Source organism: Epinephelus moara, chromosome 18, assembly GCF_006386435.1.
Source record: "Epinephelus moara isolate mb chromosome 18, YSFRI_EMoa_1.0, whole genome shotgun sequence".
Taxonomy (NCBI): Eukaryota; Metazoa; Chordata; class Actinopteri; order Perciformes; family Serranidae; genus Epinephelus; species Epinephelus moara.
The window spans coordinates 28,432,175-28,448,713 of NC_065523.1; the positions used below are offsets into that span (position 1 = coordinate 28,432,175).

Below are 16,539 nucleotides of genomic sequence, written 5' to 3' on the forward strand. Positions count from 1 at the left end.
CCCGGTCTCAATCCAAAGTCGTCGAAATTTGGTGCTTGGACACTAACAAAAGTTAAGGCAGCAAAAGTCAGAGGGCCTAATTCACAAAGAATGAACTGCAGCCGCTGATAGCACCTTGAATTGCACTTCACTTGCACCCGCAGTTTGCTCCGTCTTAACGTCCTATTCACAAAGGATATTGCGCTAATGATATACCAGCGCAAACACGCCCACAAAGTTTGGCAGCTGAGTGCAGTTTGCCCCTGATTGCAATTAGCCACATGGCATGGCATGGTAAGTGTTTGGCAAAGTACTGAATACTGTATACCCTCATGTAGTGACGTCTGCTGGTGAGTCAGTCTAACAGTGTGGGATGGGTTGAGGCTGTGGATTTGACCACTTTATTACTATTCCCTCTCACTTGTAGCTGTTTTTTCGATATCTTTTGAATTTAATATGAATTATGGAACCGTTTTTGTTCACATTTGTTTCCCCCGTTTCGTAAAATAAATTATTGAAAGTTGCTTTTGAAGTGCGTGACAGAAGTGCGTTTTGAGAACGGCCGCAGACTGTCACCTGTTCAACGCATCAATATCTTCGGATGCCATTAAAGTAATAATGATTATAATAATAATGTCAAAATATTATTTACAGACTGATTTAACAGACGATCACTGCTGCCACGATCACTGGAAAGTCTGGGCGAGAGGCTTCCACAGAGGAGCGCCCAGTTTGCACCAGCTTTCTAAAGACGTTATTTACTTCACTCAAACTGCGTGTGGCTATTAGCGCTGGTGTTAGTGAATTAGACGTTGTTTATCAATGAGGCTCATTTGCATAGAAAGGGGCAATTTTTGCGCCAAATATATGCATATTACCTCATTTAAATACGTGCAAATAACACCGGAGCACCGAGACGCAATCTGCTTGGCAGCGCAGTTAGTGGAGCATTTCACCCTCTGCGCGTGCTTTGTGAATTAGACCGTATCTGTTTGCTCCATTTTTACCGGTTTAGCGGCCGCAAAAGCCACGCAATCCTTTTGTGAATTCAGCCCAGAGTTTTGGTGTATGGGTCCAACAAACACAGACTTTCATCTGGGAGAGCAGCAGTGTTCACGTCCCACAAGATCCTAAAGCCAAACCCTGTTCTTTTTTCGTAAACCCAACCACGTGCTTTTGTTGCCTAAACCCAACCACATGCGAGTGTTGTTGAAGGCAAGAAAACATAAATTCCTGGTGTTTAACCAACATAGTGTGTTGATTTTGAAAGAGGCTGAATGTAAACGGTGAATTTCCTGTGAAAATGGAAGTGTATCTTGAAAGAAGACAATGCATGTAAACAGGCAGAACTTGACACAGCGCCCCAGAACATCAACAACCAACGCACCCAGGGAACCTTTCACGTTGTATCTGGACGTGGAAAGTCCATGATTAAACGTCGATATGCAACTAGGTCGAAATTAGAATGTGTTGTTCACCACAAATGTCAACCTCATATTGGCACTACATGAAAGTCACCAAGGATTCGTCCTCTGGGGAACACTAATTTCAGTCAAAATTTCAATCTCAGTCTGTTTGGTCCAGATTGACCAACTAATGTTAACTATATGATGTTCTCTCTTAAAACTCTGCTCAGGGTACCAACATCGCTGCAGGAAAAGCCACTGGCATTGCTATTGCAACTGGTGTGTCCACTGAGATCGGTAAAATCCGTGACCAGATGGCTGCCACTGAGCAGGAGAAGACCCCTCTGCAGCAGAAACTGGACGAGTTTGGAGAGCAGCTGTCCAAGGTTCGTGAGGCAGAAAAATAAATCTGACACCGTATCACCGCAGACAGCTTTTATTTATCTATTCATTAGTAAAAAAAAATAGATAATACTATATTAAATGGCTTAATATGTATACAAAACAAAATCTACAGCCAATGTCTCATACATCTGTCTGACTGTCTGTCCTCCAGGTCATCTCCCTCATCTGTGTGGCTGTGTGGATAATCAACATTGGCCATTTTAATGACCCCGTTCACGGAGGCTCCTGGTTCCGCGGTGCTATCTACTATTTCAAGATTGCTGTGGCTCTGGCTGTGGCTGCCATCCCTGAAGGTAAGCCCCTGGGATTAACTTCCACTTTGTTCTCCAAGAAGATTATCATACCTAAGATTCATCTCGTGCAGCTCATCTATCTGACGCTCCATTAAAAACTGGCTTATGATTGATCATTATAATATTACCATACAGCTTATCAAGGAGGAGCTGGATCAGTTGTGCTCATCAAAGTCTGCTTGCAGGTCTTGGGGAGTACTGCTGCATATGTTTAAAAAGTTGCATTAAAACCTGTCGTTGCTCCAGAATGAGCAACACAAAGTCTGATAAATTGCCTCATGTCAATTTCAATTCAATTTCAATTTTATTTATATGTTTTATATATATTTTATGTCACTTGAGTCAATGTCATTTGGGGCTCAAAACTACAAGTTTAAAACTGGAGTTAGAAAGAAATTACCTTACCAGACCTTTGTAGGCTCCTTAACACTGCTCGAGGCTACATTAGCCGCTACTAGCATAACACACCTGAATCTCTGATTGAACTGTTGCCAGTCAAATTGTGGATAATGTAGGCGCCAGGTTTTGGCAATGAAGAAGAATCTTTGGAACAATCTTGCGATACTGTCTACTGACAGTGTTTTTTCTCTTTTCTTTCGGTGGTAGCTTGTCTTTGCTGGTGCTTTGTTATAATTTGCTCCGTACAATAAAGCGATCCATTGTCCTCACGCTGTTTTCCTTTTAATTATCATCCCTCACACTGGCTGCCAATCAGGGCTTTTGATGTGTCACACACTTAGAATTCCCATGCACGGATGGTGACAAATAGTTTCCCTATGAAGGTTTATTAAATTAAATTAGATTTTTTTTGTGCTACAGTTTGCCTCCTTATTAGGAAAATGGGTGCGCACAACATACTGATACAGTCAGTTAAAAATTCATTCATAACTTTTTGTAGAATATTGCAAAAATAATGAATGGTTATCACAAAATCCTGGATTGGCATCATTTGAGAACCACTGTGGTAAAAAATCCATAACTGAGCTTTTAGAAACTGCAAAACCAAAAAACTCAGCTTTTACACATTAAGACCTAAAGCACCTTACATCACTCAGCCACACTACCACCCTTTCGACCAACAATATTAGGTTTGTTAGTGTAACTTTTCCTCTCTGGTAGACTTAGGGTGCTAAAACAATCCTGATGCCATGACATGACATGCTGATATCTAATGTTTTTAGCTAGCTATAGGGATTTTGTTATATAGCCCTAAGTTGCATATTGTGGCGCTGAGAGCTTTCCTTACAGTGGGCATGGTTTTCAGAGTGTGATGCGTTGCACTCTGTCACTGTAGGAATGCAAAGCTAAATCAGCAGAGTATTTTGGACTTTAGACTTTGCCAATTTTGTTGATGTTTATTATGATGGAGATTTAAGTTTTGAAGTGAGAATAAGCAAATCCACCTCCATTCTTTTTTTTGGTGGTTTTAGTGACAGGTGAAGGCAAGCAGAACAGCCCAGACATCTTTTATCTTCAGGATTATCGTCCAAACTGTCCACATTGTTCTCAGGCCAGCTGGGAGATGAACTTCCATGTGTCCTGGTGTGGCCTGGGATCTCTGCCCAGCCTGCCTTTTCTGATACTGATGTACAGCATCATCAGCAGGTGGTTGAATCAGCGTATCTGGCTCTTAACTTGGAGAAGCAGCTGTTTGTCCCAGACAGGAAGCCAAATAATCCTTTTTTCTTGATATGATTCTTTTGGCCACTATCCAACTCCAACAATAGATGACAGTTGGAAAGACGTTTGGCCAATAATTAACAGTCGGCATAGTTACTTAGCTTTGTCGCTACAATTGTTCTGGTTTACGATTAGTTGTGATCAGGACCCTAAAAACCATCAGATTCTCACACTTGAATCAGAAACGTTTTTGCCATCTGAATGGGAACGATTTAATATTGTGAGCCAGACACAGTCTGAGATTTGGAGGTGCTCACATACCTCCTCGTCACACCACAGCCAGCTGTAAACTGTGCCAATGCTCATCAGAGCACCCTCTGATGCCAAAAGGACAACATCATCTGCAAACACAGATGCCACCATAATGTCACTAAACTGGACACCCTCCAGACCTTACCCACACCACTGTCAGAGTTGATTTTTGCCAAGCATCTGAACAGACATCTGACTGAATGGCTTGCAGCAGCCCCCTCCAACAGGAATACCTTAGTTTGGGTGTGTTCCAGCTGATGTGTTAAGGGCTGTGCAGGGACCACCACTGTTGTCAGCTTGCCCAGTGACAGATGGTTTACAGCCCAGGTGGTTTTGAACAGACAGATCAGATCTGACTTTCTAGACACCTGGTTCTTTGGGTCTTTCTAAGAAGTTTCTCTTAAAGGGCAGGCACATTATTATTATTATTATTATTATCATTATTATTGTTATGTTTTTATATCATTCTGTAGCTCTCCAGTAGTGTTCCTCATGTATTCAAATACCAACATTCAAACTCTGGTCGATGTATGTGTCCGCAATGCCCTGCCTTCCTCGTCCTGTGGCACTTCCTCCTCTGCTCCGGTCACTCTGAGGAAGGAAACAAACAAGAACCAGTACGCAGAGGCACACCAGCCCCAGTTCACACCACTTGCCTGGTCCCACAGCCGGCCCTCCAGTACCCACCACAAACACGGTCAGAAAAATACTCACGGTTTTCCTGGGTGGTAGCCAAACTACTGACCCAGGCTGGAGTATTCTCGCCAAATAGGTACAGCCTGCTGCGCTTCAGGCTCCGGTATCTTTCGCTGCGTCACTGCGTCGAGCGCCTGCTGTCGTGGTCGTTGTGTCGTCCCTCCTCTCTGTACCTCCGCTTTTCTCCGTTATACTTCCTGTGCACCACACCTGTCGCTCGTCGCCCTGATTGCTGCCCGAGGTTTGGTCAGTGTCTGCTGCTTTCAGGGGCAGTGGGAAAAACAGCACCGCATGCAAAAATAATCACTCAACTAAAAACATAATCCAGTAAAACTTCTGATTAAAAACCAAACAACACTGCCAATTAAAAACACAATAAATAAATGGTCTAAAACACACAGCAATATTATATTAAAACATGCATAAAGCCCCCAACAACACCGACCCTTTCACATATGTTTTAGCATCAAAATGCTATTTTCCCAAGTCCTTAAAAATGTTTTCCCACATCACCTGACAGGTTTCTGCTAGGGCTGGGCATTTAAGGTAATTTCCATATTCAAGTACCCACATCAAATTATTGTCAAGTACTCGAGTACTTGCAAAATGCAGAGAAACAGAAGTCAAGCAATGTACTGCTGTGGACACCATGTTAGTTCAGATCCGAAAGTCACACAATACCACAAACTCACTTATTAATCCAGGCAGCAGTAGACCAGCAACTCCCATGTTCAGCGAGGTAAAATTACCTACATCCCTGCTTTTTGCTAACATCTCAGGGTGGTATTTCCATTTGATAAAGAATGCAGATTTTTTAATGTTTTGTCCACCCTCCAGCAACGGCTTCATTTAATACCCATCTGCCAAATCTCTCACTCCGTCAATCGCAGGTCTGCCCGCTGTCATCACCACCTGCCTGGCTCTGGGAACGCGCCGCATGGCCAAGAAGAATGCTATCGTCAGAAGCCTGCCCTCTGTGGAGACCCTGGGCTGCACATCAGTCATCTGCTCCGACAAGACTGGTACCCTTACCACCAACCAGATGTGTGTAACTAAGGTAGGTTCACACTCACAGGTGTGATGTCACACAGATATATTCATTTTAAATCCAGACGTGTGACTGAAAATGAGAGCAGATCTAATGCAGATGTGTTTTTTGGACATGTTTCCATGCAGATGTTCATCATCGATAAAGTCGACGGTGACAATGTTTCCCTCGGTCAGTTTGATATCTCGGGCTCAAAGTACACCCCTGAGGGAGAAGTGTAAGTGTCAAAAGAGTTAAGCGTTCTAAACACCATAACCCAATCCTAAACAATTCATTGATTTAATATTCTTGTGAATATTCTCCTACCAGTACAAAGAATGGCATGTCTGTGAAGTGCGGCCAGTTTGACGGACTGGTTGAACTGGCCACCATCTGCGCTCTGTGTAATGACTCTTCTCTGGACTACAACGAGGTCTGCAGCTTTCAGGGGAACTTTGTGTTTGTGTCAAGTATTTTTAAATGTGACACACTGCCAGCTTAACATGTGTGCTTGTTCTTTCTTATTTTTCCATGATGCAGTCCAAGGGCATTTATGAGAAAGTGGGTGAGGCCACTGAAACAGCACTGTCCTGTTTGGTGGAGAAGATGAACGTGTTCAACACTGAAGTGCGCGGCCTGTCCAAGGTGGAACGGGCAAATGCTTGCTGTTCTGTAAGTCCACAAAAGATTCCACACAGTATGCGTGTTATCCTGTATAGAAAGACATTTTAGTGAAACACAGATGCAAGTGTTACCCAAAATATTACAGCTTTAAATTTGTGTTTGGCAACTACATCCATCCCAAAAACATTAAAGTGGTGATAATCCATATTTTGTATATAAAAGGATGGCTCAAAAGACTACTGGTATGTGTAAGGGGTCTGCCATAGTGACAATAATGATCACAAGTCCATCAACTTAAAAGGTGATAATATGTTAATGTCCACTGCCCCCATGTGGTTACAAAAGAAGCTTTTGCAGGTTTAATCAGTGCAAACAAACTGGCTTAAAAGAGATGCTGGGCTCAGCCTGTTTTCCTCCAGTTCACCTTCTTTTCCTTCATTTTCTCACAGGTGATCAAGCAGCTGATGAAGAAGGAGTTCACCCTGGAGTTCTCCAGAGACAGAAAGTCAATGTCAGTCTACTGCTCTCCTGCTAAGTCTGCCAAGGCCCCTGTAGGAAACAAGATGTTTGTCAAAGTGAGTGTAGGACACACAAGACGTAGAGTACACAAAGAGTCTACAGTCATGCTGGCAGCTCTGTGAACAATGTGCTGATGGTTGGGAATAATTTGGACAAGGGGTCTTTAATATTTTCCAGGCCAAGGACCCTTTAGCTGACAGAGAGACTGAGCAGGGACCCCGTACTACATATATTGTATAAAACTGAGTTGCACCAGAGGTAATTTTCTGAATATTTTCAGGTCTTCTCTCGCTTGCAGTTACCTGTAGCTGTGAAGTCAGCAGCAGTTGTAGCATGGCTAGGTGCCGTGCCCTTTGCACTTTTGCTGTGTATGTCTGTACACGTGGAATAATAACACAGATAATTGTACGTAACTTTCAGCTAACTAGTTCACCTCGCTGGTATGGACAGGTGCCTCACGGTGATTTGGCATTAGCGTTCACATGAGCAGAGGCACACTTCCGCTTTGCAGAGATATCATTGGTGGGTGTAGTTCGGTAGAAAGGAAATAGCTCCTACATGAAACTGCTCACAAGGTCTGCAGACTATCTTGAGTAACTGGGTCATGATCTCTGGCAACCCATCCAATAGTTGTTGAAATATTTCAGTCTAAACCAAACTGATAGACTGTCTCTCAGACATCATCCCTTAGAGACATGCCTCTAGCAAAATAAAATATTTAAATTTAGGGACTCTGTAAAACCCTTTAAACAGAAATTATATTATAGTAAAACAACCATGCCAGTTATTACCTCTAAATTTGAAAGAAATGGCCTAAACTGTGTTCAAGTCATTCAAGTCACATATACTGTTACTGACAATGATGTTGTATCTTAACTCTGTCAACAGGGTGCTCCAGAGGGTGTCATTGACCGTTGTGCGTACGTTCGTGTGGGCACCACCCGTGTGCCCCTGACTGGCCCAGTCAAAGACCACATCATGTCAGTCATCAAGGAGTGGGGCACCGGGCGCGATACCCTCCGCTGTCTGGCTCTGGCCACCTGTGACACACCGATGAAGAAGGAGGAGATGAACCTGGAGGACTCCACCCAGTTTGCAGATTATGAGGTGGGAGACTGATAAAGAAACATGTAGGGAGAAATGAAAGACATATGTGTGTGATATTGTACAATCATACAGTATCTCATTGGTGACAATGTATATCCTTTTGCTTTCTCCTTTTCTCCAGACTGACTTGACCTTCGTGGGCTGTGTTGGCATGCTCGACCCGCCTCGTAAGGAAGTTATGAGCTCCATCGAGCTGTGCAGGGCTGCTGGCATCCGTGTCATCATGATCACTGGTCAGTATCACACTCAGCATTTTAATCTCATCGCAGTTGCAAACATGCAAACAATAAAATCTTGATTCCTGTCTCCCCAGGTGACAACAAAGGCACAGCTGTGGCCATCTGCCGTCGTATTGGCATCTTCAGTGAGGATGAGGATGTCACTGACAAGGCCTTCACTGGCCGTGAGTTTGATGACCTCCCTCCATATGAACAGAAAGTCGCTGTCCGAAAAGCTTGCTGCTTCGCCAGAGTGGAACCGTCCCACAAGTCTAAGATCGTTGAGTTCCTGCAAGGCTTTGATGAGATTACTGCCATGGTGAGAGGAAGGAATTATAGGAGACCTATTATGCTTATTTTGTGTCATATATGTCGTGTTACAGTGTCGGATGTTCGGGTTGAATGTGGCTTAAGTTTTTAATAATGAGGTAAACATATGTAAAAGTAATCCCTGTGAGCCGTTTCCAATGGGTTTTTTTTCTGCTTTTGAAACAAGCTGACATCAACTTGTGACAAACTTCGTCATATGGTCATCTGGTCCAGGCACACTACTCCAAGTTTTTATTCTGTAGTCTACAGTGCTACATGTAGCTACATGCTAATATCGGAGGAACATTTAATCTTGGTTGCTGACGCACAAAAGCCAGAAATGGAGTATGTCAAAAAATATCTGACAATTTCTACGATCAGGCTTCCACCTCAACGTCTGTGTTGCCAATTTCCCATCTCCAAATGTTCGAATCATGGGTCAAAGTTTCTCCCATCAAGTCTGTTTCTATAGACAACCTTTGCGTGGGAAGTGGCATACGTCTCTTTCAGGCCTTGTTTTGTGCGTATGCAATGTTTATAAATGAGACCCTAGGCCCCCAGGAAGTGCGTCAGGTTTTGAAGCAAATTTTTGTAGTGACCAAACACTGGAATTACAACTTCTGGGTCCGTCACACAATGCCAATGGGCCAAGAAAGACTTTTCCCCATAGACTTCACTGAAAAAGACATCTATAACTCAATGGATACATTTTTGAGACTCATAACCCCACCAAATGACTCATTTCACTATCAGGATTTGATCCATCAGGTACGATAACATTTGGAAAGACTGCAAGAGCTGCATCATTGAGTCATTTTGTCTCAATTCAAGTTAGCAAAGGGCTAAACAGGAAGTTAGCTGCTCAGCCTGCAGAAGTCTGCAGTGCACTTGCTGTGTGGGCCCAGTGATGCAGAAGATCTGGGTAATTTTATACCTGAAAGTCGAACTCTTTTGGGTTCATGTGCCACTGATCAGCAGCGCCCTGCCTCCAAAGCTGTATCCAGTTCTCTTAATATATTCATGGCAAAACGACTGACTTATCAGATTGAACTGGACTATCATGGGAGTGGCTTTAAAGAGACAGGTGCTAAAACAGAGTGTCTGAGACAGACGATGAATTTGGGAGCAGTATGAGGAAAGTTAAGTGTTTTTTCAACATTAAAATAAAAGTATGAACCTGAAAATAAGCATAATATGTCCCCTTTAAAATGTAATGAAACCATTTGACTTGAAATATAGATACTCAAATACAATAACTTATCTTCTTCCACCCTTCACCAAGACTGGAGATGGAGTGAACGATGCCCCCGCCTTGAAAAAGGCGGAGATTGGCATCGCCATGGGCTCTGGCACTGCCGTTGCCAAGTCTGCCTCTGAGATGGTCCTGGCTGACGACAACTTCTCCTCCATTGTGTCCGCTGTTGAGGAAGGCAGAGCCATTTACAACAACATGAAGCAGTTCATCCGCTACCTCATCTCCTCCAACGTAGGCGAGGTCGTCTGGTAAGTACAGGCGGAGGTGAGCTGTGACAGGCAGGAGGAGACACTGTGTTTAAACTGAGAAAATAATTTGCTCTGCTTCCCCTCTCCCACACTCCCTCCCTCAGTATCTTCCTGACCGCTGCCCTGGGTCTGCCCGAGGCTCTGATCCCCGTCCAGCTGCTGTGGGTCAACCTTGTGACTGACGGTCTGCCTGCCACAGCGCTGGGCTTCAACCCCCCTGACCTGGATATCATGGGCAAAGCCCCCCGCTCCCCCAAAGAGCCCCTCATCTCTGGCTGGCTCTTCTTCAGATACTTGGCCATCGGAGGTACGACACGTTGGTTGGATTATTACTGGTGCTGCAAATAACCCTCATCCCTTGGTGGTTGAAGCACTTCAGTATTGTAGCAATTTCCTTCAGTCTAAAATTGCCTCCCATGATGGTTGATAATACTGTCTTTTAAAGAACACTTACACAACTACAAGTCACAAACGTTCGCAAAAGCATCTGTAATTTTCATCTGAACATGTTGTTGCCATGGTAACACATCCAACTTCTTGGTATCATGCACCAAATTAACACTTATTTCTTTAACAACACCAATGAAAACTCTCCGGCAGCCATTATACGTAAACCATCCGCATGTTGACTTTGGATATAAATTTCTTATTTAACATGGTAACATCTCCTCCAGGTTACGTTGGTGCCGCCACTGTTGCAGCAGCTGCCTGGTGGTTCCTGTACTGTGACGATGGCCCAATGATCACCTTCCACCAGCTGGTAAGTATTCAACACTGTTGTTTGTGAACTTTTCCTACAAATTATAGCCTGTCAAACAGTGGACTCTATCCACCTGCTGTAACTAGAAACTTCTTGAGAGGATGTTAACTTCCCAGAGACTGTGCCAAAATTTATGTTTCCATCTTCCCCCATCAGTCACACTTCATGCAGTGTAGCGACGAAAACGAGGACTTTGCTGGCATCCACTGCGAGGTGTTTGAGGCTGCTCCCCCAATGACTATGGCTCTGTCTGTGCTGGTCACCATCGAGATGTGCAATGCTCTGAACAGGTCTGACTGCACTGTGAACTCATACTTACAGCTAAGCACTTACTTCAACACTGTTTAATGAGTAACAGACAATATATTCTAACCAGTGGTGTTAAGTAATTAGGTACTCGAGAACTGGACCTAAGTACAAATTTGAAGTACTTATACTGGAGTTTTTCCATTTTGATGACAATTTGTACTTCTATTCTGCTACAAATCGGTCGCCACTTTTTTCTGCAAAATGAATACTCATACTTATGATACTTTTAAAAGCTGGGGTAGGCAGAAATCTGGAAAAGGAAAAAAAAAGGCAAAATTTGAAAATACACCCCTCTGCAGCTCTAAACTCTCTGTCCAAAGCCCCTCCCACCAGGTGGCCGTGGGCATATGCCCATGCTTCTTACAGTTACCCAGTTTTTTCAATACATTTATTTATTTAATCTTATTTCATTGCACAGTTGAATGCAGCGCATTCGCTCAGCCCCTCTCAAATGATACACCCCACCGTCCCTTCGACTCGCTCCCCACCGCTGTGGACTGCTTCCCCTGGAGGAGAGCAGGCAGCAGCTTGAGTGACAGACCTTAGGTTGGCGGCTGTAGCACCTTGAATTCAGCCAGTGCAAACTCCCCAGCACCGGGAGTCACAGCAGGCTGGTGGACAGCAGCAGCAACAGGAAGTTTACTGATCTGCCAGGACACCGGTCCCATTGGAGTGGGGGTTTGTGCTGTCTGGATTCGTGTGGATGCAGCCACTGACTGGGGGTCTGTCTCCGGAGCTGCTGCCCGTTCTCTTCCTGGCGAGGTGGTCTCTGTGAGGCAGAGAACATGCTGTGACTCGAGGCTCTATCTAACATTAGCTACATAAACATGAACATGAAGCCACAGCTGTGACCCTTTTGCTCCAGTTAGCAGAAGGATAAAATATTGGCAACATGTCCTTTCTATCTCTGAAATGCTTAACTGATACTGACTTGCTTTTTATTTTGTTTATTGTCAGACTCTCTCTTAGAGTCTTTTTGATAAGTCTGTCTTCCTTTTTGGGTTGCTCTGCAGTGTAGGCAGTTGCTGCCAATGCTGGAATAGTAACTTTCTCTGCAGGATTCTTTGCCATTTAATCAGGCTTCCACAGTAGGAAAGTGCACGCACATCTGCATTTGTAGAACAGCCAGGAGGAACGCAATCTCTCAGAAATGACCAGTGATTGGCTCAAAGTTTCCTTTTTCTAGAGTCTGAAAACAGAGTCAAGAGAAGGTGCAGAAGTCTAGTTTTTCTCTCAGACTACTTAAATTACAACATGCTTATAGTTTACTATAGGAATTGGCCCAATGACACCAAATGAAACTGCCTACCCCAGCTGCAAAAGCTAAAAATACTCCTGTACTTTTATCTCAGATGTGGGTTTCAAATGCAAGATTTTCACTTCTAATGGAGTATTTTAAAACTATGTAACAGTCACGGTCAGATCTTTAAAACAGAGACTACCAGGATCATATGTCAGTGTGATTATAATAGCACAATACACAACATGTTGGGGGGTCGTCTTTCAATATTTACCTCATAATGTGTCAGAGCTCTTCACATCCTTTTGTACACATTTATTTTCCTACATTCATCTCAACACACACACTTTTTCATATGCCCTCACACATTTTCAGTCTGCATTAACGTACCCCTCCGCCTCCCCAACCAACCCCACCCTCCTCCTCCTCCTCCTCCCTCCCCCACCAGCTTGTCTGAGAACCAGTCCCTGGTGCGCATGCCCCCCTGGAGCAACGGCTGGCTGGTGGCCGCCATGAGCCTCTCCATGTCCCTTCACTTCATGATCATCTACGTCGACCCCTTGCCCGTGAGTCTGGCCTCCTGCACCACAGCCCTCTTCTCCAAAACAAACATCCATCTCCCTCTACTCCTCCCTCACACACACTGCCTCTCCAACAACCTCCATGTTCTCTCTCACATTATCATTGCTTTGATACTTACAGATGATGTGTCGCCAAAATTACTAACAGAGGTGGCAGTTGAAGAAATACTTCACCCCCCCCATGACCATTCGTATATCAGTTACCCATATGACTTTATTCTTCTCACATGCCTTGGTGGTGAACAAAGAATCCAAAAACACAGAATGGTCTTGATGAATGCAAGTCGTAAGCCCTATTCACACAGGTCTAATATTTCCTTAGGGACCTCTGGTGATTAGGTGATGTAATAAATGCAGAGGTCTGTGATCTTAATCCTGTGCAAATCTGCCATGTCTGTAATTTGTCACTTAAAAATTAACTACTATATTTTGTCAAACACAGTGGTAGTGTTATAATATTAGTCCCGTGTTTTTTGTTTTCTCTGTGCTCCGTTTCCTGGTCAAGAATTACGGAGACTTTCGTTGGCAATAACAAATTAAAATTTTGGCAGCACTCTGGGTGCAGGGGACTCATCCTGCTACACAGCATGCAGACCCATTTGCAGAAAAAGCAAGCTCCAATTAGTCAGAAGAGCCAAATCTCAAAAGATAAGATGAATGATGTGGCAATGTGTGGCAGAATCAGTTCTGTTTGTTTAAAATAAAAAAGGAGGTTAACACTGCTCATTACTGCAAGTGGTGCTGTGTTTCTGCATTGTGTACAGTGGAGTTACAAACAACTGTGTGTATCATATCCCGGGATAATGTTAATGTCAGTTTGAGTAAAACACAAACTTTGCTTATCCTGTGCAAATGCACCGCACGAAACACAGACACTGGGGGATAATTTCTAAAACACATGACATCCGCAGGTTATAATAGTCCTGTGCGAATAGGGCTATAAGAAGCGTTTGTTCAGATTCAGCAGGGTCACACAATATCACAAACAAGCTACAGATCGAGGCACCGATAGACCAGCAGTGCCGGTGTTCAGCAAGGTAAAATTACTGTTTTTGTCAATGGAGTCTGGTTTGACAGAGAGCATAGTTAAGTTTCATGTTCCATTAAGTTCCCTAAAAGGGCTGTCTGTTTGGGACGTCCTGAACATTGAAATGGATAGCTGTGACTTGGATTATACATCCAAGTTACAGCTATATATATATATATGTGTGCAAGTGTTTAATCAGGTGACTTCAAATTACTTCAAATCATCAAGACTTTTCTCAGTTTTGTAATTCTTTGTTCACTGTGGAGGCATGCGAGAACATTTTTTTTTTTTTTTAAACAAATTTAACATAACACAAGGTGAGTAATTGACATACAAATGGTCATTTGAGGTTGAAGTATTCCTTTAAGGGGGAGCAAAATCAAACCAGCTGCTCGGCTTCGTGAGGCCTTGGTGGACTCCTAAATGGTGTGACAAAATAACTGTTTTTAGATGTCTCTTTACACTACTCAAGGTGAAGCTCATTATTGGTCACAGTTAGAGAATAACACATACATTTAACTGGTTCTTCTTCTTTAGATGTATCAAAAAGAGTATGAACAGTCACATTAGCATTAATGTTAGTATCTCAATCATTTATATGCAGCTTTTTCTTACTGAAAGTTGTGTGTCGAGTTTGGCAGCTTTAACACAGTGTTGCTCTCGCCCACAGATGATCTTCAAGCTCACGCACTTGAATGTGGAGCAGTGGATGATGGTGCTGAAGCTCTCCTTCCCAGTCATCCTTATCGATGAGGTTCTCAAGTTTGTGGCTCGCACATATCTGGAGGGTAAGCTGATCACGTGGCCTGTTCACGTCCTTTATTCTTTCAGTATCATGTGCGTGTGTACAAATGTTTGGAAAATCAAAAAACAAATGTGATCATCTATTTACAGGTTTATGAGTTAAAAATAACCTCCACAACATGTGTACTCATTCTGAAGCGGCTTCGTCAGACTTAAGGCAGAGCTAGGATGATTTTAAGGATTATTTGCAAGATCACAGACCTACTTTTAAAATACATGTGTATACATCTAAAGAACACAATTTTATCTTCCTCCTGTAACATTTTAACTTGAACTTATGCCATCAATGACTCATCTATATTAATTTTTAAAGAATATACATATACAATTGATTAATATACAATTGATTAATCAAGTGTTAAGTAACAATATACCTTTTAATTAAATACCTTTGAATGTATTTTATCTCCCTGTTTTCTTATCCCTGACAGTTTTAATGATCTCTCACCCTCTTTCCTCTCATCTCTGTTTACTCCGATGACATTTATCTAACTTTCCTCTCCTTGGATGCACTTTTTCACTGTTCCCTCCCTGACAATCCAGTCTAAACCTGTTCCCCCCTCCTCCATACTCCTGTAACAAAACAAGGTATTCCCCTGACTCATGCCAAAGGTTTAAGCACCCTGCATCGTGCATGAATATTTTGTTAAGTATGTCTCTGTCATGCAAATCTTTCTGCACTAATGCATTTGGATCCTGACTGAAGCTGTGAACAGTTCGGCTGTGTATCTGTCATGAATTGGTTTCAGCATCATACGTTGTATTTGCATAGTTTGTGTTTGTCATTGGCAGCTTGATATTGTTACTTGAGTTCATTGCTTCAAGGGGCTTGTAGATCCTTTGAAAGTAGAAAAAGTAAGATGCCGGCTAGCAGGCTATGACTTTGCATTTACTTACTTGTGCATTGTGATTAAATTAATATTGTGCATTTTGCCAACAAGGTCAAAATGTTGCTGATTATTTCTCGAACAGACTGTGTATGCTCAGTTGCTGTTGTGACTATAGAAAACATAATGTTTTCTATGGAGTATAATTGGAATTCAATTTATATTTATATGTCTATATATTTTTATATTACACTGTAATTTAGCAAATGTGCTACCTTTTTCCCACTATGCGGCACTGGTAATAGGCTTGATAATGGACTAATACATGAAAATAGTTGCTGTCTTGCTAGTTTGCTGTCTTGCCTATAAAACACATCCAAGCTGGAAACAGGTGGATGGATGGGTTAGTGCATGTATTGAGTTTATCAATTTCTGCAAAAAATGAAATCTAGAAATTACAATTTCCTGTTTTACGGGTGTTGCATCGGACTATTTCTTGTCTTTGAGCAGCTGCCAGGCAATGAGCGAAAACCCCAGGAAGTAAATGGTCCCAGCCAAGAAATAGGGTGCTGCAGAGATGACGTTTTCTTGCAGGCCGATGCAGAAGTTAGCTAAGCCCAGGTTGCTGCTTCAAAAAGCCTACAGAAAAAATAAGCTGTGGATACTTAGACATTTTGTTCAGCAAGATAATCTTCAAGAATAAACACCACTTTAATGATTTTTGAAGCCAAAATGCAATCGCCAGAGGTAAAAAGCTAACGTTGGGCTGTAAACGAACCACACTGTGGTCACGTGACCTAACGTCCCCACCACAACAAGGCTGTAAAGCCGTGTTCAGTGTGTTGACATTCTATAGTCTTATTTAGCTACTTGTTAGCAACTGCCTTTATTAAGACACCTAAAAGCTTCAACATTCTCAAGTTTGGGATTTACAGACATATTTTATGTCATAGAACAAATGTGAAAGTCTCTT

General features: G+C 42.8%; 1 protein-coding gene across 3 annotated transcripts in view; it reads left to right on the forward strand.

The window, feature by feature from the left end:
• Positions 1 to 16,539, forward strand: part of atp2a1 (ATPase sarcoplasmic/endoplasmic reticulum Ca2+ transporting 1) — a 31,192-nt gene that overhangs the window by 13,836 nt on the left and 817 nt on the right. For 2 of the 3 annotated variants that reach the window (XM_050068700.1, XM_050068698.1), the window contains exons 9-24: positions 1,616 to 1,771; positions 1,942 to 2,083; positions 5,602 to 5,768; positions 5,888 to 5,976; positions 6,069 to 6,171; positions 6,279 to 6,410; positions 6,812 to 6,937; positions 7,770 to 7,988; positions 8,110 to 8,221; positions 8,302 to 8,525; positions 9,798 to 10,018; positions 10,123 to 10,325; positions 10,693 to 10,778; positions 10,935 to 11,068; positions 12,776 to 12,893; positions 14,606 to 14,723. In XM_050068700.1, the coding sequence (XP_049924657.1) occupies positions 1,616 to 1,771; positions 1,942 to 2,083; positions 5,602 to 5,768; positions 5,888 to 5,976; positions 6,069 to 6,171; positions 6,279 to 6,410; positions 6,812 to 6,937; positions 7,770 to 7,988; positions 8,110 to 8,221; positions 8,302 to 8,525; positions 9,798 to 10,018; positions 10,123 to 10,325; positions 10,693 to 10,778; positions 10,935 to 11,068; positions 12,776 to 12,893; positions 14,606 to 14,723 (2,350 nt within the window). Of the gene's footprint in view, positions 1 to 1,615; positions 1,772 to 1,941; positions 2,084 to 5,601; positions 5,769 to 5,887; positions 5,977 to 6,068; positions 6,172 to 6,278; positions 6,411 to 6,811; positions 6,938 to 7,769; positions 7,989 to 8,109; positions 8,222 to 8,301; positions 8,526 to 9,797; positions 10,019 to 10,122; positions 10,326 to 10,692; positions 10,779 to 10,934; positions 11,069 to 12,775; positions 12,894 to 14,605; positions 14,724 to 15,282; positions 15,328 to 16,539 lie in introns of all 3 variants that reach the window. The other variant, XM_050068701.1, reaches the window with a different exon arrangement.